The 24,058-nt window shown below is 51.0% G+C and overlaps 9 protein-coding genes across 9 annotated transcripts; 7 read left to right on the forward strand and 2 right to left on the reverse strand.

The window, feature by feature from the left end:
* Positions 1-116: 116 nt before the first annotated feature.
* On the forward strand, positions 117-3,447 carry TrAtP1_004569 (uncharacterized protein; the record flags this gene model as incomplete). Its single annotated transcript, XM_014084055.2, has 4 exons — positions 117-892; positions 982-1,048; positions 1,174-2,153; positions 2,220-3,447. The coding sequence occupies 4 exons, from the start codon at positions 117-119 to the stop codon at positions 3,100-3,102; spliced, it is 2,706 nt and encodes a 901-aa protein (XP_013939530.2). The 3' UTR covers positions 3,103-3,447.
* Positions 3,448-3,585: 138 nt separating this feature from the next.
* TrAtP1_004570 (uncharacterized protein) lies at positions 3,586-7,440 on the forward strand. The gene is made up of 2 exons (XM_066112356.1): positions 3,586-5,440; positions 5,707-7,440. Exons 1-2 carry the CDS (start codon positions 3,827-3,829, stop codon positions 5,737-5,739), a joined length of 1,647 nt encoding a protein of 548 aa, XP_065968440.1. The 5' UTR covers positions 3,586-3,826; the 3' UTR covers positions 5,740-7,440.
* A 126-nt stretch (positions 7,441-7,566) lies between these two features.
* On the forward strand, positions 7,567-9,467 carry TrAtP1_004571 (uncharacterized protein; the record flags this gene model as incomplete). Its single annotated transcript, XM_066112357.1, has 5 exons — positions 7,567-7,626; positions 7,814-8,295; positions 8,360-8,381; positions 8,515-8,634; positions 8,697-9,467. The coding sequence occupies 5 exons, from the start codon at positions 7,567-7,569 to the stop codon at positions 9,465-9,467; spliced, it is 1,455 nt and encodes a 484-aa protein (XP_065968441.1).
* A 1,234-nt stretch (positions 9,468-10,701) lies between these two features.
* On the forward strand, positions 10,702-11,887 carry TrAtP1_004572 (uncharacterized protein). Its single transcript, XM_066112358.1, has one exon. It carries the CDS (start codon positions 11,026-11,028, stop codon positions 11,584-11,586), a length of 561 nt encoding a protein of 186 aa, XP_065968442.1. The 5' UTR covers positions 10,702-11,025; the 3' UTR covers positions 11,587-11,887.
* A 110-nt stretch (positions 11,888-11,997) lies between these two features.
* Positions 11,998-13,401, forward strand: TrAtP1_004573 (uncharacterized protein). The gene is made up of 4 exons (XM_066112359.1): positions 11,998-12,305; positions 12,367-12,483; positions 12,542-12,929; positions 13,000-13,401. The coding sequence occupies exons 3-4, from the start codon at positions 12,607-12,609 to the stop codon at positions 13,328-13,330; spliced, it is 654 nt and encodes a 217-aa protein (XP_065968443.1). The 5' UTR covers positions 11,998-12,305; positions 12,367-12,483; positions 12,542-12,606; the 3' UTR covers positions 13,331-13,401.
* TrAtP1_004574 (uncharacterized protein) lies at positions 13,402-14,259 on the reverse strand. The gene is made up of 3 exons (XM_014084059.2): positions 14,068-14,259; positions 13,949-13,992; positions 13,402-13,846 (listed from the first exon to the last, which is right to left on the reverse strand). Exons 1-3 carry the CDS (start codon positions 14,070-14,072, stop codon positions 13,527-13,529), a joined length of 369 nt encoding a protein of 122 aa, XP_013939534.1. The 5' UTR covers positions 14,073-14,259; the 3' UTR covers positions 13,402-13,526.
* Positions 14,260-14,416: 157 nt separating this feature from the next.
* On the forward strand, positions 14,417-18,702 carry TrAtP1_004575 (uncharacterized protein). Its single transcript, XM_066112360.1, has one exon. It carries the CDS (start codon positions 14,548-14,550, stop codon positions 17,026-17,028), a length of 2,481 nt encoding a protein of 826 aa, XP_065968444.1. The 5' UTR covers positions 14,417-14,547; the 3' UTR covers positions 17,029-18,702.
* Positions 18,703-19,653: 951 nt separating this feature from the next.
* On the reverse strand, positions 19,654-19,932 carry TrAtP1_004576 (uncharacterized protein; the record flags this gene model as incomplete). The annotated part of the gene is made up of 1 exon (XM_066112361.1): positions 19,654-19,932. The coding sequence occupies one exon, from the start codon at positions 19,930-19,932 to the stop codon at positions 19,654-19,656; it is 279 nt and encodes a 92-aa protein (XP_065968445.1).
* A 1,043-nt stretch (positions 19,933-20,975) lies between these two features.
* Positions 20,976-23,953, forward strand: TrAtP1_004577 (uncharacterized protein; the record flags this gene model as incomplete). Its single annotated transcript, XM_014083397.2, has 3 exons — positions 20,976-21,075; positions 21,151-22,910; positions 22,985-23,953. The coding sequence occupies 3 exons, from the start codon at positions 20,976-20,978 to the stop codon at positions 23,951-23,953; spliced, it is 2,829 nt and encodes a 942-aa protein (XP_013938872.2).
* Between the last annotated feature and the right edge of the window lie 105 nt (positions 23,954-24,058).

Consider the following 24,058-nt stretch of genomic DNA (forward strand, 5'->3'; position numbering starts at 1 on the left):
GAGCTGCTTCGTTGTCCCTTTGTCGCAAGTACCTGTACATGTACCGGTACCACGACGCCGACTGCCTGTTACCGCTGTCACTCGTAGCGCTACTGCTGCTGCTCGCGCCCGCCCTCATGGCCTATAACAGCCTGTGCCACAGCGCCACGGGGCCGCTAAAGGCGCCTAGACAGACGGCGCCCACAGGCCCCTCGCGGAAGGAGCTGCAGCCCGGCAACCTCGAGCTGGCTGACCAGTTCCCCGAATTTTGTTTACAAGCCCAGCGCCACCTGGATACCGACACCAAAGTCGCTGCATCCACGCGCCAGCTCCGTCTCCAGCTCCAGGTCCAGCGTCCCGTTACTCCGCCGGACCTCTGGACGCCGCCCAGATCGCCCGTATCGCCCGTCAGTCCTGCTGCCAGTGTCGGTGGCACCATCTCCGAGGCTGAGGCTGAGCCGCTGCCATTTGCTGCGCGCCTGCAAAGGGGCCCCTCTCCATCGCTACCCCGGCCACGCTGCATTTCGGACCCCCCTCAGCGGAGTGGGCGGGACAAGGAGCGTAGTGGCATTACTGCTACTGGTACGCGCCTCCAGCGGTCAGAGAAGCGCAGCTCATCATTGGGCACCAAAGCCCTGAGCCAGTCCCCGACGCACTCAAAGCTTTCCAGTCCTCCCAAGACGCCGCCCAAGCCTGCAAAGTTTTCCAGACAACCTCGCCCGGCAGAGTCTCAGACGTCTGAATCCCCTGAAGCTGTCTCTGACCTTGCCCCTATCGAGACCAAGGCGCCTGCGGCCGACGTACTAGTCGATTCGTCGTCGATTCGGGGTGTCCATGACCAATTTCTCACAAGGATGACCTTCTCAGAGCAGCAGAGATGGATCACGGTCCAGCAGAAGACGTTTACCAAATGGTGCGTTCCAACCTGCCCAAACAGAGCAAGATTTTCAAATGCTTTCTTGTATACAGCTCCGTGAAATGCTGACAAAGACATCTCTGCAGGCTAAACACCAAGATTGTAGCCAGGAACCTGGAGGTGAAGGACCTGGTAACAGACCTTAGCGACGGTGTAAGTTGAACCCATCTTGAACTCGATGCACGCCCTGTATAGGATGTTCCCTCCCTTTTTTGCTTGTCGCCATGTATTGTGAGAGCCTCTTGCTGACATTTATTTCGACTTTTCTTCGTCCTTAGGTTATGCTGATTCACCTCCTCGAATGTCTTTCTCAAGAATCCCTCGGTCGATATGCCTCCCGTCCGAAGCTTCGTGTCCAACGGTTCGAAAATGCCAACCTGGCCCTGGACTTTATCAAGTCCAGAGGCATTCAGATGACAAATATTGGCGCTGAAGATGTTGTTGATGGAAACCGCAAAATTGTTCTTGGTCTTATTTGGACCCTGATTCTTCGCTTTACAATTAGCGACATCAACCAAGAGGGTATGTCTGCCAAGGAGGGCTTGCTGTTGTGGTGTCAACGAAAAACCGCGTGCTACGATGAGGTCGAAGTTCGCGATTTTAGTAGCAGCTGGAACGACGGCCTCGCCTTCTGCGCCTTGCTGGATATCCATCGACCGGATTTGATCGACTTTGATACGTTGGACAAGTCAGACCACCGCGGCAACATGCAGCTCGCCTTTGATATTGCCCACGAAGAGATTGGTATCCCCAAGCTGTTGGACGTTGAAGATGTGTGCGATGTGGCGAAGCCCGATGAGCGAAGTTTGATGACCTATATTGCCTACTGGTTCCATGCCTTTTCTCAGATGGAAAAAGTCGAAAACGCGGGACGACGAGTCGAAAAGTTCTTCAACAACATGCAAGGCGCGTGGGAGATGCAAAACGCCTACGAGAGACGAATGCGGGAACTCTTGAAGAATATCCGAGGCCAGGTTGAACAGTGGCACACGGCCAAGTTTGAGGGCACCTATGCAGATGCAAAGGCCCAGGCGTCCGAATTCTCAGAGTATAAGAGGGGCAAGAAGCGAGAATGGGTTGCCGAGAAGAGCGAACTTGCCACACTGTTGGGAAACATCAAAACGAAGCTGAGCACCTATCGGCTACGACCTTATGAACCTCCGGCAGAGGTCAGTCAGGATGTTATTGAGAGGGATTGGAAGAGTCTTACAAGCAGCGAGATGGCTCGCGCGCAGCTCATCAATGAGACGATTCGAGAGTAAGTGAAGAGAGAAAACTTTTGTGCAAAGTAGAAGGGGTTGACTTGAGGCTAACAACGCCGCAGCATCAAAAACGCGCTGAGGAAATCATTTGCGGACAAAGCAAATGACTTTGCCATGGCTCTCAACACCATGCAGCTTGCCATTTCGGGATTGGATGGCGATATTGAAGATCAGCTGCACCATGTCAAGAAACTCAGTGAAAACTTGCCACCCCTTGATCGATATCTCAGTACCATTGCGGAAGTAGACGCCATGTGCGAGGAAGCAAACATTGAGGAGAACGACTTCACCACCTATACATATGACGAACTGGCATACGAGCTGACGCTTGTGAGATCCTCGGTTCAAAAGAAGCTCTCCTTTCTGGAAAACCAGATGGTCGCTCGCAACATGACCAATCTGACGCCTATTCAGCTGGAAGAGTTTGAGAGTGTGTTCCGCCACTTTGATCGTGATGCCTCGAATTCGCTCCAAGAGCTTGAGTTCAGCGCAGCTCTGGCCTCACTAGGCCTAGTTTTCTCCGAAGATGAGATGCACGATTACTTTGTCGACACCTCTGGGGGCAAAGAATATGTTACTTTTGAGCAGTTTATCCGCTTCATGGTCGACGTCACCGAAGATCAAAATACCGCCGAGCAGGTCTTCCAGTCGTTCCGCGAAGTTGCAGATGGCAAGCCATATGTCACTGAAATGGATCTGCGCCACAGTCTTGTGCCTGAAGAGGTCATTGATAAGCTGCTCGACATGATGCCGCCGCACAACGGTCCAGATATGTCACGGGATCGTGGTAAAGACCAGTTCGACTACATCTCCTTCATGGAAAAGATGATGGGCGAAGGAGACGATAACGCGGACGGCGATATACCAGCCGGTATGCTCCAAGATAGTACAAACGTTGGCGATGATCGGCCCCGAAGAGATTCCAAGGTGAACGGCCATGGGTAGCCGTGATTGATGCTTCATCTATATGACCCAGCGTCATTTTTATGGACGGCCTCCGTATAATTCTCTGTATACTCCCCCCCCCATTTTTACTTTTTTTTTCCCCTTGTCGCGCGTACATGCGTTATACGGAGTCTCTGTCTCCTATGTTGTCTGGATACTTGGTTGGAGAGGCAGCGGTGTTTTCTCGGTACCCTGGATGCATGCTAATGGTGTTTTTTTGGATGGTAAGGGTGCTGTAAAAATTGGACACAATTTTCATTATAGTTTCAAGTCTCGACGTTGAAATAATAGTACTACGACGTTTAGACAGTCAAATTAATTGGCAATGGCCTCCTTTTTATTGAATTAATTTTGCTGCTGTTGCTTGCAGAATAACAGGCACTCACTATGTAAATCCGTTGGCTGCTGTTTTAATAGCCGGGAGTCCGTGTTCGGAGACACAGACAGGCCCACTCATGATCTCAGAGCCTAATTGGACGCCCTAGTGCCGCAAGAGCGACGCCTAACAGTGGAATTACGGCGCTCGAGCTGCCTAATAGGCTCCTGAAGAATTAAGCAATAGCTCCGGCTCTTGTCTACCCGGAATTTCGATAACCGAAAGAAAGGAAGCTTCAACGTAGCAGCCCCGTCTGACTTGATTTTTTTTCTCTTCTTCTCTCTCCCTCTCTGATCGCGTCTCTTGCTGTTGGCCTCACAACCCACGCGCCCCTTGTTGACAGAGAATATGGTTACACGATCGAGGCTTGTGCGAGTGCTGCGGGCGCCCAACCGGCGGATTGGCGCAATTGGCAGTGCTAGCTTTTTGACTAGCCATTCAGCTGCTTCAGCTCGATGCTTTGCGACGTCGGTACCCAGACTGCTGTCTCAATCACATGCAGTCCAGCACCTGGCAAAGCTCACCACCGACACCTACCCTGAGATCAAGAGAGACGCCAAGTTTGCGTCACTGACGGCGGAGGATGTTGCTTACTTCAAAGACCTCCTCGGTGGCGAGCAGGCCGTGATTGATGGCGTCAATGCCGCGGCCGAGGACGATCTCAAGCCCTTCAACGAGGATTGGATGCACAAGTATCGAGGCCAGAGCCGGCTCGTCCTCAAGCCCGGATCGACCGAGGACGTCAGCAAGATTCTAAAGTACTGCAACGACAAGAAGCTGGCCGTCGTGCCGCAGGGCGGTAACACTGGGCTGGTGGGCGGCTCGGTGCCCATTTTCGACGAAATCGTCATCAATATGAGTCGCATGAACAAGATTCACTCCTTTGACGATGTCAGCGGCTCTCTCGTGTTGGATGCGGGATGCATCTTGGAGGTAGCCGATCAGTACCTCGCCGAAAGAGGATATATCTTTCCCCTCGACCTGGGAGCCAAGGGATCCTGCCATGTAGGCGGCAATGTTGCCACCAATGCAGGCGGTCTGCGATTGCTGCGCTACGGAAGTTTGCATGGAACTGTTTTGGGCATGGAAGCTGTGCTGCCGGACGGCACCATCATGAATGACATGTGCGCTCTGCGCAAAAACAACACGGGCTACGACTTGAAGCAGCTGTTCATTGGCGGTGAGGGAACCATTGGAATCATCACCAAGCTGGTCATCCAGTGCCCGCAGCGCTCGGCTGCTGTCAATGTGGCCTTTTTTGGCGTGGATTCCTTCAAGAAGGCGCAGCTCGCCTTCCGCGAAGCCAAGAAGCAGCTGGGAGAAATCCTCTCGGCCTTTGAGCTGATGGATTCTCGCAGCCAGCAGATTGTACACGAGATCAAAGGAGAGGAGCGACCGCTGGAGGGCGATCACCCATTCTACTGTCTGATTGAGACCAGCGGCTCCAATGGCGACCACGACAATGAGAAGCTGGAAAAATTCCTCGAAGACGTCTTGACCAAGGAAATCGTGACGGATGGCGTCGTCGCGCAAGGTGAGTCGCAGGCCAAGGCGCTGTGGAGCTGGCGCGAGAGCATCACCGAGTGCATTGGACACGGCGGTGGCGTCTACAAGTACGATGTCTCGATCCCGCTGGCAGAGATGTACTCGCTCGTCGAGGATGTGAGGGAGCGCATGGGGGAGGCTGGTCTGATCGGCGATGCCGAGGAGCACCCGGTGAGCGCAGTGGTGGGCTACGGTCATATGGGCGACTCTAACCTGCATCTGAATGTGGCTGTAAGACGGTATGACGCCAAGGTCGAGGAGGCTCTGGAGCCTTTTGTGTACGAATGGATTGCAAAGCGGAATGGCAGCATCAGCGCCGAGCATGGGTTGGGATTGGCCAAGAAGAACTTTGTCAACTACAGCCGCAACGACACGGTGATTGGCCTGATGAAGCAGATTAAGAAGCTGTATGACCCGGTAAGCTCCCTTGTCCCCTCGCTAGTGCGCCTTTTTGTTTTTACCGTTTTTCGCTTGTCGTCTATCGCTTGTTTCTCATCCATGCCATGCACCTTTGTTTCAACTATTCGTGTTTCATGATGCGCCGTTTGCCCTCTGATTCATGATGGCACGTCACATGTGCCGGGAGAGCTGCCTTGCGGCTGGAGGAGGGCGCGCGCAACCATGCACGATTTGCACACTATTGCTAAGCGGTAGGGCTGACACTGACGATTTGTTGATGACAGAATGGCATTATGAATCCGTACAAATACATTTGACCGGGATGTTGGCCCGAGCAGTAGAGAGGGTGGCGGACGAGGATGCGATAGTAATGCCAGGACGTGCCCATTTGCGGCGCTTTGCAAGTCATTTTCGGCCTTTTGCATGTCTGTATGTAAGTCATGACATGCTAGCCTCCCGCCTAGTACGAGTAACATGTATTATGCGGACCGCTCCCCTGGATCCCCTTAGGCATACTCTTCACATCTTGTAACTCTTTTGAGCCTGGCGCCGTTTCCCGATCCAGTGTTATGTCGGCCGACACCGGTTTGTGTGCACGGCAATAAGGGGGGTTTGCCGGGCTAGACGCAGTCGCGGGACAACGGCCGTTGCGATTGTAGCCCTCCGAGCAGGCGCCGTTCTGGCGGTCTAGGTGATGGCAGCTGGATCATGCTGGATCATGGCATGTTACGAGGTTCTGAAGCACCCGCTTCTGGCGAGGCTGCTGGGCTCCCGGAACGGTTCCTTGGGGATTTGGCGACCGGGGGGGTTCCGGGCGGCCTATCAGAGCGCCGGACGGGGTGAGGGCCGGATAGGCTGAGGGAGCCACCGAAGCCCAAAGAAGGCCGGTGCATTCACCACGATGCTTTATCTCTCATAGGCTGTATTCCTGTCATTTCAGCAGCCCGTCCAATGGCAGCGCGCGCCTTGTGCAGACATCTGATCGCTGACGCACAGAGACACGCTCAGTTGCCTCGGTGGAGCAGCCAACCAGGAGCACAGCTGGCCCTCCGCGTCAGCCCTACGAAACTTAGTGCCACAAACAACATGGTGGGACTGCAGCAGAAGAGGGCTGCCGGCCATGTTAGCGTCGTGCCGGGCGGACACAGAGGGCTGCTTTCTAATAGTAGACCTGCGGAAGACGAGAGGAGGCAGATGCCACGAGACTGAGTGAATGCAAGAGAGAAGCGAGGCATGGGCTTGCAAGAGGCCTCGGGACCCCTGAACCGACTGACCGTTACCGTGTAAGCCTTGCATATCATGTTGACCCATGAAGCTTCGATGCCGAGAGGCCATCGTAGCCTTCTCATTCGCCCGACGCCTGGTCGCCGTTCGTACGTTTTGGCTTCGGTGGTTGCCGGGCCTTGATGGGTCAAGCCACCAATCCACGTCCAAAGCCCCATGCCAAAGGCGGAGATGGGTGCCTGCCACCATCTCCCACAGGCCAATGTTGAATTGCCATTCGACGCTCGAGAATGGACATATCTCGTGTGGAGATGATCAATTTCCTCCATCGAGTATGGTCCGTTTGCTGCCATGTGGTTCTGGCCTGGCTGTCCCTGTTCACAACCTCACCTCCGTACCTGTCCCCGACCCTTACCAGTTCCATCCATCGACATGACTACCTACCTTGTTTGCTGCTAGAATAGCTCCCGTGCGCGAATGCATGTCCAGGAGGCCTATGGCTCACGCCGTCCCTCTTTGTCTCTCTTCCCTCTTTTCCACAAATATATAACAGACCCAACATGATGCAAAGAGGATAGGCGGTGGCAAAGAGAGCAAGGCTGCGGGTCAGACTGCGGCATCGAAAGAGAACCAAGCAAAACAGACTCTTGTTTCTATAGACGAACCGGACATTTTATTTCTTCTTTAATTTTAGTTTTCCTTTCTGGAAAGGCTCAAGAACCAAGCGCTGCCCTTCCCCACACAGGCCAAACCGCACACCACATACACACACACACACGTACACACACGTACACACACGTACACACACGTACACACACGCACACACATACAAAGACCCCGAGGCCCAAAGACAGGCCGGGATATACACGCATACATACGCATACACACACACAAACGCGCCGAGCGCAAAGATCGACAAAATGGTTGGTGTTCCGGGCAAGTATAAGGGGTGTGAGACTTGCCGTAGGCGAAGAGTAAAGGTTTGTTCCCTGTTTCCCCTCGGTTTCTTTCTCTTACAAAGAGAGAAGAGAACACAATGATGAAGATGATGGCCATACTGGCGATATGAAAGAGAAAAAGAGACAGAGCGAGAGAGAGAGAGAGAGAGAGAAAGAGGCGACCAGAAAGACACCGTATGAGAAGGCAACTAACATGACGAGACAACAGTGCAGCAATGAGCGGCCATTCTGCCAGAACTGCATCAGCAGCGGCAGAACCTGCGAAGGATACGAAAGAGAGCGAGTCTTCATCACCGGCACACCTGAAAATAAGGGCCGTGTGGCTTCGCACCCCAAGAAGACCACGCCATCCAGGAAGCCAAAGGCAAGCCCTAGCCCGAGTGTCAAGGCAGACGAGCTGGAGAGTGGCAGCAGCAGCATCATGAGCAGCCCGCAGCTCTTCCAGCCTCTGGGACCGCTAACCTCAGCATGGGACGATTACATCCGCTTGTCCTCTGGCGGCCCAGGAGCAACCGAGTTTCCCGCCCTGATTACCGCGCTTCAGACGAGTTTGCAAATTGTCGCGAGACACGAAGTTCCAGCCGGCGGCGAGAGCGGCGGCGATGGATCCGTTGCGGCATCTTTGAGTGCTTTGCAGTTCCCCCCCGTATGCAGCGGCAGAGCTGCTATTGGTGGCGGACGATGCTTTCGGTATGAATGCACAATGCTTTGTGCGCCAAAAGGCCACTAACGCTGAGCATGACTCAACAGAAAGTTATTGCGCGTTTCTTTTCGAGGTGAGTTTTGTTTCTTTTTTGCGTCTTGTATATAACACTTGTTATCCGAGTCATGATTCCGCGGAGATTTATTCCCCGAATGATGTCCTCGTTATGTCCGATCAAAAACTAATCGGGCGATGAACCATCACAGCACGATACATCGGGTGCGGCATGGAGACTCACTGCAGAGCATATGACTCGGCTTGGGCCGCACTATTTCGCCTCTTTTCCAAATCATCATTTCTTCGTGAGGGTATACCGCCCTGTGGCTGTAGGTTGTCCCACTCGCATATCCTCTTGCTGTCCCGAATTCTAACCACTGAGATGATTTAGATGAGCATTGCTCTCTTGAGACGGCGCGATACCTTTTTGCGAATGCCAGAATGGACGACGATACCATGGGAGCAGCACCCAAAGTCCCCTCTCGACGAGCTGTTTGACATTGTGCTTCAGCTTCCCGCCCTCCTCGAACAAATGGATCGAATCGTCCATCTACAAGCGACCCTTGCTCGCCGCACGCAAGCACAAGAGCTTCTTCACCATTGCCTGATTATAGAAGCACAGTTTCGACAATGGTTGCAAGGCGCTTACAGGGGAGCAGACGAGCATTCCTTCCCATACTGGGCCGAGGAGTTGAGGAGCCCTGGTGGCGCCATTCCTTTTGCCAACGCATATGCTTTCAAGGACGGACTCACCGGTTTGATGTTTGTCTATTATTGGATGGCCATGATTCCATTCCATCATTGCATTGAAACGATTCACATGGCTATTTTCGAGCCTGTTGTCGATGCGTACCCTCAGGTGTGGCCGGAACTGCCATCCAGCCTGCAGATTGACCCAACCCACTACCAGGACGGGCGGGAGCTGGCGGCTAATATCTGTCGAGGGCTTGATTCGGCTCTTGAATCTACTGTACAGCCTGATATGCTGCTGGGCCCGATGACGGTTGCCATGAACTTTTACCGGGATATCAATGTTACATCACAGGATGGTGTGCTTGAGATTCTCTGGCTGGACGGCTTTAAGAAGCGGTTGTGGGCGAAAGCACAAGCTGTGACGAGCGTCTTGCAGGCCCATACGTGGTCTGAAGTGGCTAAATTCTAATGAATAATATACTTCGGAATATGTCAAAAACGATGAACGTTGAGAAGACGTACGAAATACCGACAATCGAACCAAGACGAAAGCGAAGACAAACGATGGAAATCGCGACGAAGACGACGAACGAATGATGGTATTTCAGTGTAGAATAGGTATCTTGTATAGCGACATTTGAAACTTGTTTTTTTTTGTGTTTTCAAGAGGAGGAGAGCGGGAAAAAAGATAGATAGATGGGATCCATATATAGAAGGTTTTTGCAAGGGAGAGACTGAGACAGCTGGACTGCCGTGGAACAAAGGGACACAAAGAGCGGAAAGCTTCTTTTATAAAACCAAGCGGGACATTGGCTTCTTTCTGAGGGAGAGGATTTTTTTTTTCTTATGGGAAAGCGGAAATTGTGTCATTTTCTATAGCTTTTGAATAACTACTACTCCTATTTTCTTATCAATCAGCTTCTATTTTGGGAGGTTATGCTACATATGCTTGTGTCTTGGTAATACGGCCTGTTTTTGTCTAAGTCATGCATGGCTAATAATAGCACTGCAGTTTGAGACATACAGGGTGAAAACACGCGTATTTTTTTTTCTCTTCTAGAGATTACGCTAACGTCTGTATTGAGGCAATCTGACTTTAGCTTTAACTTGATTTGTCTTGTTGCATTTTGTGATCTGAGAAGTAGATCTTTTGCATGACAACTTGGGGTATAACTCGTATTTTACAGCAAATGGATCGAAGTTTCATGATTACTACTATTTTTTTTTTTTTTTGTTTGCTACTTGCTGATTTGGGTATTTGTTTTGTGTGCGCATTTGCACCTTTTCTTGTTTTGGTAATTTGTATGCGGAACCTTTTTTTGGGATACTGGGATTCAATAGTTTGGGTAGCGCGAGATTAGATTAGATTAGATCGTTGGGAGAACCACTTTGGAGGAATGTTTGGAATGCATGTATGCGTAGTTGATGGTGTCTTTCAGTATATGGGGGATACGAATACTGATTAATGCTTTTTTTCAACGTTTAGGACGTATCATAAGAAAATAATGTTGTGGAGGAAGAGTATTGATTTGCATAATTTTCGGAAATTGGAATCTTCGCAACTAGAATCCTATTATACACGCACCTTGAGTGGCTTCCTCTAAGAAATAATCTGGTTTCGCATTAACTCAACCTTTTAACTTTTTTTCTTCTCTAGCCATACCTGTGCTGTTAACATTCCATTCGCTATTATTGTAAGGCTGTTTCAGTTTAGCGCTGTGGGAGGCCTACAACATCATGTGTCTTTCAGCAGCCTTGAGGTGTGTAGGCTAACGCTGCTATCCGATGGGAAGTTGTCCAATGAAACATGCATGAGCTTCTTATCAGCGAAATCTGCAGGGCGTGGCATTTGGCAGTCTTTGGTCCAAGTTACGTCAATCTTTGACCGCCTAGGGAAGAGGGTTTGCATGGTCGAGATTGGAGAGGTATAAGAATTAAGCTGTTTCGCAAACAACGAGCAATCAGATCCTTTCGCTGCACATCACCCAATTTCCAAGCACAACTTGTACGAGGAATCAACTACCATCATGGATTCCTTACATGGCATTTTAAGCTGCCTTTGTGGTTCATCCGAGCCTGCATCGGATTTCTTGCCTGGCGAGAAACATTCCACCTCGATGCCTTCATCTCTCCAATACGACCCGTCCCTCTGCACTTATGACAAGGTTGCGGTCGACCTTGTTTCAATCCTGCTTCGTTCGGAAAAGCATGGTACAAATCTTAAGAAGCAACTCGATGAGACGGTTGGAACCCTTGGCTGGTCCGAGATGCTTGCGAAACGCATCTTGAATGCTTTGGTAGCAGCAATCAGAGAGGGTCGCGACAAGATGGGCCCAGCCTTTGCCAAGGCTTATGAAGATGCCGCTAAAGAGGCCGATTCAGTATTCCACCATCTCGTTGAGGATGCAAGAAATCATCCTCTCGAGTTGGTAGCGACGGTGCTCATCACCGTCATTGCTCTCGGCGTGCTTGTTGCGCTGGCACCCTATGTTTTGGAGCTCTTGGGATTTAGTGAGCTCGGACCTGTGACAGGTAAGTTGTCTTATCCCCGAGTATGGGCCTGTTTGAAAGCCATGTTCCGTCTCTAATAAATTGTTGATGATAGGAACCTTTGCTTCGTGGTGGCAGTCGACCTATGGAGGTTACGTCCCAGCGGGTTCTATGTTTTCCTTTTTCCAGCGTTTGGGCATGATTTGGGGATGAACATAAAAAGGCAGGAAGGGTCCTTTGGCCCCATATATCTCCTAACTTGAGTATCTGCGTTTCAAAATCGCAAAAGATGATTTTTTTAATAATTTCAAACCTCGCGAGCAAGTACATGCATCTAGATTACTACTAGTACCTACCTACTAGTAGTACCTAGTACTGCACAGTAGAGTTAGAATAAACAAACACTTGATGCCTGGACAGTAAGTGCACAGGAATACCACAAAGTGGCGGCGTCACGTGATCCTCAGCTCATCCGTCCAATCAAGCCACACGTGCGCCACATAACAATGTACGTACTGTCGCCCGCCATCACGTTTCTCCGTTCCCCAGCGCGGCTGCCAGGGAGCTCCAGCTCCAGCCTTCCAACGTACCGCCACAGACAGGCAAGGTAGGCTGCCACTCTGACGAAGCTCCGCTGGAACCAGCATATCGACCCCCCAATATCGACATCAAAGCAGATCCGCAACCTCATCTTCCACAGCATTGACCTGCCACCAGATTGCATTCTGTGGCCCTGAGCGAAAAGAATTGCTTCGTTTTCAATTTCACAGCCAATAATTCGAGGCCATGGCGTCTGGTTACGACAGAGCTCTGTCGGGTAAGTTGTTCCGCATTCTGGCTGGTCTTGATACCTCTGCTGACATTGTTCTTGCATCCAGTCTTCAGGTTTGTGCTGCTGCAGCCGCGTTTGCCCTCGAACCCCCCCATCTGACACTATTCCAGCCCCGACGGACATGTTTTCCAGGTTGAATATGCCGGCGAAGCTGTGAAGAGAGGTCCGTCAACTACAAGGCCGTCTTCCCACCCCCACCTCGACTGACTTTCTCGGGATAGGTACATGCGCTGTCGGCGTCAAAGGCAAGGATGTGGTTGTGCTAGGATGCGAGAAGAGGTCTGCGATGAAGCTGCAGGACACACGAATTACGCCTTCCAAGATCCAGGTCTTGGATCACCATGTCGCTCTGGCCTTTGCCGGCCTGAACGCAGATGCCCGAATCCTCGTCGACAAGGCACGATTAGAAGCCCAATCCCACCGATTGTCGGTTGAAGACCCCGTTACGATCGAGTACATTACAAAATACGTTGCCGGTGTGCAGCAGCGTTACACACAAGCTGGAGGTGTCCGGCCATTCGGCATCAGCACCCTGGTGGTTGGCTTTGACAATGGCAGCCAGGTGCCCAGACTGTACCAGACAGAGCCTTCTGGTATCTACTCAGCTTGGTAAAGCTCTCACTACGACACTCACTCACGCGATGCACCTTTATCATGGCTAACCTTTTGACTGTTACAGGAAAGCGAACGCTATTGGTCGCTCAAGCAAGACGGTTCGAGAGTTCCTGGAGCGAAACTACAAGGAGGATATGGATAGACAGGCTACCATCAGACTGGCGATCAAGTCCCTTCTCGAGGTCGTCCAGACAGGCGCCAAGAACATTGAGATTGCCCTCATGGCCCCCGGCGCATCTATGGAGCTGCTGCCGACGGACGAGATTGAGGGCTTCGTGAAGGAAATTGAGCAAGAGAAGCAGGAGGAGGCTGCCAAGAAGAAGACGGGACGGACACCAGGCACTGGAAGCGCTGCTATTCTGACGAGAAGCGGCGAGGACTCTGCTGCTGAATAAAGAATAAATGGGACTTGGTATTTATTTGAATGCAAACAAACTTAGAGCGCAGATGATGCCGTATCAACATTTGCAGATCTGAACAAGGGATGCCGTAAACAAAGGTGCACCCTATCTTTGAGGGGAAAAATGAACTCCAATTTATTGTGATGCCGTGCAACGCCGCTATTTCTTAAACACAAATGTATCATGCCACTCAGCCAAGCCTGTCGGCGTCTGGTGTTGGGTCAAAGATGGTCCTCATGCCATCCTGCTTTATTCTTTCGTCCCTTAGCAACTTGTTGTTCATTCGGACATCGTCGCCCTCAATGGTCAAGGCGGCCTTGGGGGTCTTGGCCTCGAGGACGAAGTGGTTGTCGCAGTGCGGGCAGTATTCGTCGCTCTCGTCAAACTCTTGGGCGTCTTTGCGGAAGACCTTTTTGCACTTTTTGCAGGCAAAGGTCATTTCGAAGCTCTGCTTGAGAGGATGGTTTTCCTGCTCTTGGTGGCACTCTGCGCAGTCGAACCATTTCCGGCCTGGCAAGGTTCGGGGTTATGTTAGCAGACGAGGTTGAGAGAAATCGAGACAAGCCGAGGCATTGCGTATGGTGGTTGGGTGATGTAGAAATCGTAACGTACAGCAGGGTGACCGGATGGCGACTTGGGCGTTGAGAATATGTTTGCTGGACGCATGGTTAGCATTAGGAGAGCTTCTCGATATTTCGGGTTCGCGGTGTGCGGTAGTATTCAATACGTACCACATTGTAAAGTTAGAAGCTACAGCTTAGAGCAATTTGTTTCTGTTGTTTATTTCTAATAGAGACAATGAGAGCCAAACTTTCGGTGCTGTCCACCTTGATGAATGTGATTTCAGGAGCTGCTAAAGATTATCGTGCCTTTAGTGGTTGATTTCTCAGATGCCCAAGAACAGCCGCTATTGGCGGGGTGTCTTTAGTGCATCCGCCTCCCTGGACTGCCCAGTGGAATACAGCGCCTTGGTACTTGAGGCTTAGCGCGCTTTAGCGCTCATGAGTCAGCATCCAACCTGTGACCTGGGTTGTTAATGACCGTTAATAAGTTTCGCCGCCTAGACGACGGGAACCTTATTCTTGTTTTCCTCCCCAGTCGCTGGCTTGCTTGCTCGCCACTTCTCCTTCTTTTGACAACGCTACGATCGCATCTTGTTTTCGCCAGGCAGACGGCTACGGCTCACAGTCTTGGAAATAGCAGAATCTACGATGCCTCCCAAAAGGAAGGCCGGCACCAGCGCCGTGCAGGGAGGGCTCAAGGCCGGTCGGTCCTCGCGCATGTCGACGCCAGGAGGAGTGACTCCTCGCAGCATCGAGAGTGGCGACGAGGTGGTGGAAGAGGACGACGCCCCCGTGGACGAAGAGCTGGAACAGGATATCGACAAGAATATAGATCGCTTCTCACTGGGGCGGTACCAGAAGAAGCACCACATCCGGGAGCCTCTCCCACACATCTTTGGTAGCAATGATTTCTCGTATCTCGATCTCAAGAAAGATCACCAGAACCGGCCGCTTTGGATCGATCCTCAGAAGGGTAGAATCATCCTCGAGAGCTTCAATCCGCTGGCGGAGCAGGCCCAAGATTTTCTCATTACCATTGCCGAGCCTCTGTCGCGCCCGACGTTCATGCACGAGTATGCCCTCACTACACATAGTCTCTACGCCGCTGTATCTGTCGGCTTGTCGCCTCATGACATTATAAATACTCTCGATCGCTTTCTCAAGACGCCTCTGCCGGTCGAAATTCGGTCCTTCATCGAAAGCTGTACGCAAAGCTATGGCAAGGTCAAACTTGTCTTGAAGAACACCAAGTACTACGTCGAGAGTCCGGATCCCAACATGTTGCAGATGCTGCTCAAAAACCCCAGGATCGGCCCTCTCCGCGTTCAGGGAACGGCAGAAATCACGACATCGGCAGCACCTAAGCTCGGAAACCTGGTCATTCCTGGCACTAAGAATGCTGCGGGTGCCAAACAGGCGAACGGCGGCGAGCAACCGCACGAAGGTCAACCAACCCAGGAGGGCGACGTACTCGCTCGACTGGGCGAAGAAGATGACGACGACCAGGAAGTCACACACTCTTTTGAGATTGCAGACAAAGACGTCGAGACTGTACAGAAAGAATGTCTCAATCTGGGGTTCCCTGTTCTCGAGGAGTACGATTTCCGACGCGACGAAGTCAACGCGACTCTTGACATCGACCTTAAACCCGGCACCCAGATTCGTCCTTATCAAGAGAAGAGTCTCAGCAAAATGTTCGGAAACGGACGTGCCAAGAGCGGCCTGATTGTCTTACCTTGTGGTGCTGGAAAGACGCTGGTTGGCATTACCGCAGCTTGCACCATCAAGAAAGGCGTCATTGTGCTGTGTACCAGTTCCATGTCCGTCGTGCAGTGGCGTAATGAGTTTTTGAAATGGTCCAACATTAATCCAGACGATATTGTCGCCTTCACATCGGACTCCAAGAACAGCGTCTTCACAGGAAGCACCGGTATCATAGTGACCACCTACTCCATGGTCACCCAATCTAGAGCCAGATCATACGATGCCGAGAAGATGATGAGATTTCTCACTGGGCGAGAATGGGGTCTGATGCTTTTGGACGAGGTTCACGTCGTGCCCGCCAACATCTTCCGAAAGGTCACCTCGTCAATCAAGACTCACTCCAAGCTAGGCTTAACGGCCACACTGCTGCGAGAAGATGACAAGATCTCCGATCTCAACTTCCTCATCGGCCCAAAGTTATTCGAGGCCAACTGGATGGAGCTGTCAAAGCAGGGTCATATTGCGCGGGTTCAATGCGCCGAAGTCTGGTGCCCAATGCCTACCGAGTTCTATGACGAATATCTTCGAGCGCCATCGCGTAAGAAGAATTTGCTCTACATTATGAACCCTCGCAAGTTCCAGGCTTGCCAGTATCTGATAAACTACCATGAATCAAGAGGTGACAAGATCATCGTCTTCTCGGATAACGTGTACGCCTTGAAGGCGTATGCCCTGAAGTTGGGAAAAGCATTCATCTACGGCGGCACTGGACAGGCGGAGCGTCTGCAAGTGTTGGAAAACTTCCAGCACAATCCACAGGTCAACACGCTGTTTCTATCAAAAATTGGCGATACATCGCTGGACTTGCCGGAGGCCACGTGCCTGATTCAGATATCCTCACATTACGGATCTCGACGTCAAGAGGCGCAGCGGCTCGGACGAATCCTGAGAGCCAAGCGTAGAAATGACGAAGGCTTTAATGCATTTTTTTATTCGTTAGTCTCTAAAGATACGCAGGAAATGTACTTTTCATCCAAGCGGCAAGCCTTTCTGGTTGACCAAGGCTACGCCTTTAAAGTCATCACTCAGCTGGCAAACATTGAGAAGACGCCCGGATTGGCCTTTGCAACTGCGACTGAGCGGCGTGAGCTTCTACAGAAGGTTCTAGTCGAGAACGAGACAATGGATGACGAAGATATCACAGACGATTTATTCCACAGTGGTACAATGGGGCGGAAGAAGAAGGGAGCGGCTCGCCGAACGGCAGGCACTCTGGGCGAGCTCAGTGGTGGACAGGACATGGCCTACATTGAGCAGAACAAGAAGATGAATGCTGCTTTCAAGAAAGGAAAAGGAAAGAAGGAGAGCAGCGCGTTCTTCAAGAAGATTGGGCGAGAAAATGCTCGGCGAGCTGCCTTGGCTTAGGCATGTAACCAGCACACGGTTCAAATTTTTGGCAATCTTTATAAACACCTACTACAGATTGGATGGTCCGACACTGACAGAATGTTACATATGGTGCATGGCGTTGTGGTCTATATGACAGCTTTGCGGAAAGCAAGCTGCTCTCTGGGTAAATGGCGTTATTGGTTTCGGACCTTGTGTTGAAGCGAAAAGGTCTCTATTGACCCATAAATGAAATACATTATTAGACGAATTAGTTTGCTCTATCAAATATAACATTATCATTTATTTCGCTGTTTCACACTGTGGTTGCATGCGTGCATAGTGAGCAGTCATCTCAGTAAGCATCTCGTGACAGCTATCGTATGTTGGCGAGACATGGGGGAATGTCTACAGGGAATCGGTTCCATTGGATCGGCAATGCCCAACGTTCATCTCGTGAGTACGGAAGAGCCCAAAACAAGAGGCATTATTTTTATTGGATGCGGATAAGAGACATGCTCACGCCTCCTCACGATGGCTGCATATCGCGATGTCGGCATCGTGAACTGCTCTGTTAGCCGCGATAGGCAGAATGGCGAGCTAGACGGATGTATGTGCCACCGACCGAAAGGCCATTGTGTGATATTTTTGCTCTTTAGTTGTCTTTCTTGTTTTGGAAGGGTTTGTCTTGCGAACGAACTGCTAAGCGAACATGGCAACCTCATGCATGTGTATGGACCTGGGTATCTGTCTTGCTACCCCACGGAATGATGCTGGGCTCGATGCAAGGAGCACTGGCCGAGTGGGCTTGGCGCCTGATTGGGGAGCATGGGCTAAAGCTGCTGCTTTTTCTTTTCCTATTCTTTCTTTGAAAGAGAACTGATTTGGAACGGGGGATACGGCCGTATGCATGTCCGTGGGCGTGTGCATCGTATATAGCGTATCTATCGACGATGCACGGGTGTGTATCACAGGTGTAGGTGGGATGGATTGATAGCTTTGACGTTGGTGTTGGTGATGTGTGGAAAGGGCATTGACGGGGTTGCACGAAGCGTGGAGCTTTTTGGTTCTAGAACATGCCTGTTGCAGAGATGCTCGTCAAGTATGGCTTGCGTTGTTGTACAACGATGGAGGCCGATATAGTTGGGAGATAAGGTATTGATTAGGATTCATCATGCGTCATGTCTTACCAATTATAGCATCCTAATCACTCCGAAAAATGCATGTCGGGGAGCCTCATCGGTCTACGTACTTCCAAGTTAGTTTACTCAATTGGGGGTCATGTTTGCCGTTGGTGTTTGCTTGTTAAGATAAAATAAAACGGCCATTGCTGCGAAACGCCGGGGCCATGGAACGAAGCAGGGAAAAAACAAAAAGAGAGCCGGACGTTGCATCCGGCCGACAGGCTATCACAGCAACAGCTACATTGTACGACGAGAGCCACAAAGAAATGGGGCAGAGTGGTGTGTATAAGAAAAGTGCCGCAAAATGACACGTTCGTAGTACGGGCTTGGATTCTGGGGGGGATCGGCAGTGGTGTACTGAGAAGTCTGAGTTTGGGAGATGATAAGAGCACGAGTTGGGTGACATCAGTGTCAGCTGTGACTGGTAACATTTGGTTTTCGTGATGCTGCCTAATGTTGTTTACGAGACTGTGATGAGGACAATTACACTATATTGTAGTATATGTACCTAGTTATTTCTCAGTACAGTACAGCATCATAGATCCAGACCTGTATAGTGATTTGGTCGTACGTAATTATAGCAGCACTGTTTTTTAGCACTATTTTTGACGACTGGAGATTCCATTAGCACTCATCTACCCCGGCTGCGCGCGGCATGGCCGTCGGGCACTACGGGGCATTTATTGATTCGGGGAGAAATCGTTGAGCATTTCGTTGGTACAGTGTTTCGCTGTTCGGCGTTTCTTGGGGGGGGCCGGTCGCCACGTTCTGGGCCACCGCGTGTTTTTTTTCCCCTAGGCTCAAGCTCCCTTTCAGAGGCATTGATTGCAAAGGAGATCAGGGGAGAGAATTGGGGCGCTGGAGCGCGCGTGGCTTTTGTTAGGCTCCTGTCATTGTGATGCTGCTTGGGCTTTGGGCGTCGTAGACGTAATACCTAGGCCTAGTACCTCGTGGTTGGTGCTGCTAGAGCCAATTGAGGTGCAATTCTGCTCTTTAGCATGCTGCAGATCCAGATGCTAGACTTGAGATCTTCTTGCGCCTTGGGGTTTCATCTTGCGCCTGAAGAAATGTCGGAGTCTGGACTGGCTGGGTGACGACAGAGCTCCATACAAGCAGAATTACTCGTACCGATGAGCTGGGGCTGCTTTGAATCAAGGCCGTATAATAGTGGCTCTCACATACCTGGTAGTGGCTTTTACAGCGGCCTTGGTGCGAAGCGCAGCGCTGACCCGCTACACACGCTGCTGGCGGTTTTAGGTCAGGCAAAGTGGCCTGGGCTAAGCTTTGTACTAAGTGCGCTAAGCCTCTCTTGGCAAGAGCTGTCTGCGCATGGGCTGGCAAGAAGGGAAGGATAGACGCAAGAAAAAAAAGATGGCAGCAGCAACAGTGCCACGAGGCGCAAGTTCGTTCACTTTTCTTCGCCCCCCTTCCTAGTGACCTTTGTTGCTCGACTTCTCTTCAGCCTCTCGTCTTCTCTCAATCACCTCCCTCGAGGGAAACCGAGTGCGACGCCAACCCACGATTGAATCGGAAACGCAGCCAAAAAGGTCGTTGATCCTCGGCTTAGACGACGGCAGCGCCTTTGCTGTGCTCCATCCATCCATCCGTCCACCCTGCGTTCTCCATCCTCCAGCCTCCGTGCTCCGAACCACTCAGCCCGAATTCCCACGTCCAACCCGCCGCCAAAGGGGCTTGGCGTCTGGCCGCAACCGCGGGACTCGACGAGGCCGGGATAATTCTTCTGGCCGCAACCTTGCATTGCTGCTCCGTCCGCGCTGCCTGGGAATCACGGGCCTGCGCCATCGCATCAGCCCACGAGCCAACACAAAGCGAGAAGGGGGCACCCCGGGGTCCTGTTTCTGCTGCCGACGTTCTACAGCATAGAGAAAACTCGGGCTTTGTTTCTGGCCTCACCGTCTTTTTTTCTTTGAATTCAGCTTTCTCCAGCTATCCGGTTTTCGTTTGCCATTGATCAGGGCGTCTGCAAGCCAATCGACAAGTCGCAAGCACGCCGGACCAAGTCGCAATAGCAGCCGCCAATAAAGATCGCCCTCCTCGCCAATCTCTCAAGCGCTATCAGTGGGATCCTTGTCTTTTGTCGCAGCGAAATCAAGGATACTAGTGCTCGCAAGCATAAAATCGTCAGCACCGCTGCTCCTGATAAGCTGCCCGGCAATAGTACTAGGCCCAGGCCTCCTTGTTTTCTTTTTGCCTCGGGGCTCGCAAACCGTCGATTAGCTCGCACCATCCTTTGCTCTCCTCTGCATACCACTGCCGCTTGTACTGCTATCAGTAATTGCCTGGGGCTTTGTACCTGCATCTGCACGGCATCTTCAAGGCCCTCCTTTTTTTTCTTATTTTGCAAGGCTTAGCCGTTTTTTCGGCTCTGTTCAACGCGCGCTTCCCCTGGTTCGCTCAGGATTCAACTTTCCCCAGACTTCGAGTTGCGCCCCTGACCAGACATGGTCGCCTCACGATAGCCGTGTCTCGCTTCCTGCGTTACCTTCGATCATGCATTTTTGTTCGCTATTCCTTGTGATGTCCTTTGATTGGACTCACGCCTAAAGAATCCAGGATCATATTTTCAACTAGCCTTTGCTACTTGAGAGAAAGCTCAACTCAGACGATATTTTACCCACAGCCATATACGCTGCACCGGTCTCATCCCATCCATCACCTCACCTCAGCGCCGCGCTTGTCTGGCCTGTTTCTGAATCACTTTTCTTATATTCCTTTCTATTTCTGGAGTAGGGTCGCCTGCCTATATTTCTTGCACGCTTAGAGTCTTTGACAACGGATAAAATGTTCGACAGTGCTCGCGCCTACGTGGCGGCGCAGCTCAGGGGAGTCAGGCCTTCCGTACTAACAAAACACCCGCATTTCAACTTCATTACTATTCACTGTGAGTGGTCTACTTGCACCCATTTGTAGCCCTGATTTCAGATGATCATTCTTATGCTGACTGCTGAACACTTAGACTTCTGGATTATTTTCGCAACATTACTTTCTGGCGTTCTGATATATGCCGGTGGCAAAGGACAACTTCACTTTATAGATGCTCTCATGTTTGGCAGTGGTGCAAATACCCAAGCCGGACTTAACCCTGTTGATGTCAACAACCTGAATGGATTCCAACAGTCTTGGATCTACACATTTTCTTTATTCTCAAATCCCATCACGTTGCATGGATGTGTTGTTTTTCTCAGACTTTATTGGTTTGAGAAACGCTTCCAGAACTGGGTACAAGAGGCAAAGTTACGCCGCCGAACCATCAGCAAATCAAAGTCCAAGGCACGAAACGACCTCAGTCAACTTGAAAACGGACTGGGTGTGAATGGAAGGCGTATTACCGTTGTGCCAGAGAATACCAGGGCACAGCGCATGACCAACGATGGCATTCTTCTGGATAAGATAGAGGAAGCCGAGCCCAAGCTCAATCCGAGTAGCAACGCAAGCGATACGACTACGGCATCCGATGATCTGCAGAAAAGCGCTGAGCTTGAAGAAGATATCGGCCCCTTGGATCAGCCTCGCCGGAGAGATATTTCAGGTGCAGACCAAAGTCGGCAAAAGAACGACACAGCATCAGGTTTTCCATCGCCGGAACAACACCTCACGACAGCAATCACATTTGCCGACACTGTTAAGCGAAGTGACGGAGTGGACGATAATCCTACCAAATTCCCGCAACGACGACCTAATGCAGAGCATATTGCTATTCTTGAAAGGCAGCGAAACCAAGATAATGAAGTCCTCCATATTCCTGGACCGCGAGATATTGAAAGGGGTCTAGGGCCTCGACGACTTGAAGAAGGCGATCATCAAGAAGATGACGATCAACAAATTGCCCGCCAGGCAACTTTTGACTCTCGCATCAATGAACCAAGCGACCCCTACGGCCAACAACAAACAGCCATTACCTTTACCGAACCGGAACATCCTAGGCGAGAAGAGCTGAAAAATGATGCCAAAGCTATTGGCGGTACCGTTGATAGCTTGAGATTCAGAAAGCCGCGCTTCCTCAATCGCTCCCAGGACAAGGTACATGAAGACGGAGAACACAGGCCAAGATCGAGGACCCCACATCCACACCCTGTGCGAACCAAGACAATGGACACCATTCGCTCTGTCCTGTCTCGGGATAAGACAGTGGATGATATGCCATATCTTAGCTATACACCAACCATGGGCCGTAACTCGAACTTCCTCGGTCTTACACTCGAACAGCGTGAAGAGCTTGGCGGTATCGAATATCGAGCATTAAGAACTTTGGCTTTGGTGCTACTCTTCTACTTCTTCGTGTTCCACATTCTCGGCGCCATATGCTTGCTTCCTTATATTCTTGCTAATCAGCATTACGGAAACGTTCTTACAGAGGATTCCATTGGCAAGACTTGGTGGGCGTTTTGGACCTCCAACATGGCCTTTATGGATGTAGGGTTTACCCTTACACCGGATAGCATGAACTCATTTGCAAAGTCCGAATGGATCCTGATGTCCATGTGGTTTTTCATCATCATCGGAAACACTGGCTTCCCGGTGATGCTGCGCTTTATGATATGGGCCGCTTCTAAACTTACCCCAAAGGGTTCCGGCCTTTGGGAAGAATTCAGATTTTTGCTTGATCACCCTCGTCGGTGTTTTACCTTGCTTTTCCCGTCGAATGCGACATGGTGGCTGTTCTGGATCCTTGTCCTGCTCAACGCCATCGACTTGCTCTTCTTTATTGTGCTTGATGTAAGTCTTGTTTCTCCTTGTATATGCGGATGATTGTTGCTTGGTATTGGGCTATAGTGCTAACATTTCCGAAGCTTGGAGCAGAACCCATCACTGCCCTGCCACTCCACAACCGTGTTGTTATTGGCCTATTCCAAGCCGCTTCTACTCGAACTGCTGGTTTCTCGGCCGTCAGCATGTCTGAGCTCCACCCCGCCATGCCAGTTCTGTACCTAATCATGATGTACATCTCCGTGTTCCCCATCGCCATTTCTATTCGACGAACAAACGTCTATGAAGAAAAGTCTTTGGGCGTGTACCATGATCGGACCGAAGAAGACCCTGACGCTGAAGCAAGCGCCCTTGATTATGTAGGAACTCACTTGCGACGACAACTGTCCTTTGACTTGTGGTATGTCTTTTTGGGCTTCTTCCTTCTCGCTATTACCGAAGGCGGAAAGATTGTAGGAGGCCGATTTGATTTATTTTCTGTCCTCTTCGAGATTGTCAGTGCCTATGGAACTGTGGGTCTGAGCATGGGCGTGCCCAACGTCAACGCATCTCTGTGTTCACAATTTTCTGTGCCTGGCAAGTTGATCATCGTGGCAATGCAAATTCGTGGACGCCATCGTGGTCTACCATATGGCCTTGATCGAGCCGTGATCCTTCCGAGCGAAGCACGACTGAAGAGGGAGCAAGAAGAAGCTGACGCCACACTTGCTCGAACGAGCACTGCCGTATCCACCGGAGCCGCAACGGGTCTGCAGCGACAGCCAACTACTGGACAGAGTCGCAGCAGGAGTCGTGAAAGAGCCAACAGCAATTTGATATCCAAATTGTTGCACCCGGGACCGGTTGTCCCACCCGAGCATCTCGGACGACCAAGAGGGAGATCAATTGAGGCGTATCAAAGGAGCAAGTCTGTGGATGTTACAAATGCCCTTTCAGAGCCCTCCGATGCTCACTTAGAGCCCCCGAGAGAAGAAGATGACGAGTTGGAACAAATCTCGAGTTCCGATCTCCCGCCGAATAAACCGAGACGGACAGAGTCGTCTGCCTTTTAGAAGAACCCGTGGATATAAAAAACGGTTTAATCCAACTTTACTTCTTTCAAAGCTGTCAAAAAAAAAAAAAAAAAAACAGCTTCATTTCCTCCCGTATATCTTTAT

Source organism: Trichoderma atroviride, chromosome 2 (assembly GCF_020647795.1).
Source record: "Trichoderma atroviride chromosome 2, complete sequence".
Taxonomy (NCBI): Eukaryota; Fungi; Ascomycota; class Sordariomycetes; order Hypocreales; family Hypocreaceae; genus Trichoderma; species Trichoderma atroviride.

Bases quoted from the DNA above. Each gene is read 5' to 3' on its own strand.
- TrAtP1_004574 (XM_014084059.2), bottom strand. The intron at 13,847-13,948 runs GTACGTTACGAT...GAACCTTGCCAG, and splicing joins CGCCATCCGGTCACCCTGCT to GCCGGAAATGGTTCGACTGC.
- TrAtP1_004570 (XM_066112356.1), top strand. From the start codon at position 3,827: ATGGTTACACGATCGAGGCTTGTGCGAGTGCTGCGGGCGCCCAACCGG. The intron at 5,441-5,706 runs GTAAGCTCCCTT...TGTTGATGACAG, and splicing joins TTAAGAAGCTGTATGACCCG to AATGGCATTATGAATCCGTA.
- TrAtP1_004573 (XM_066112359.1), top strand. From the start codon at position 12,607: ATGAAGCTGCAGGACACACGAATTACGCCTTCCAAGATCCAGGTCTTG. The intron at 12,930-12,999 runs GTAAAGCTCTCA...TGACTGTTACAG, and splicing joins TCTGGTATCTACTCAGCTTG to GAAAGCGAACGCTATTGGTC.
- TrAtP1_004575 (XM_066112360.1), top strand. From the start codon at position 14,548: ATGCCTCCCAAAAGGAAGGCCGGCACCAGCGCCGTGCAGGGAGGGCTC.
- TrAtP1_004572 (XM_066112358.1), top strand. From the start codon at position 11,026: ATGGATTCCTTACATGGCATTTTAAGCTGCCTTTGTGGTTCATCCGAG.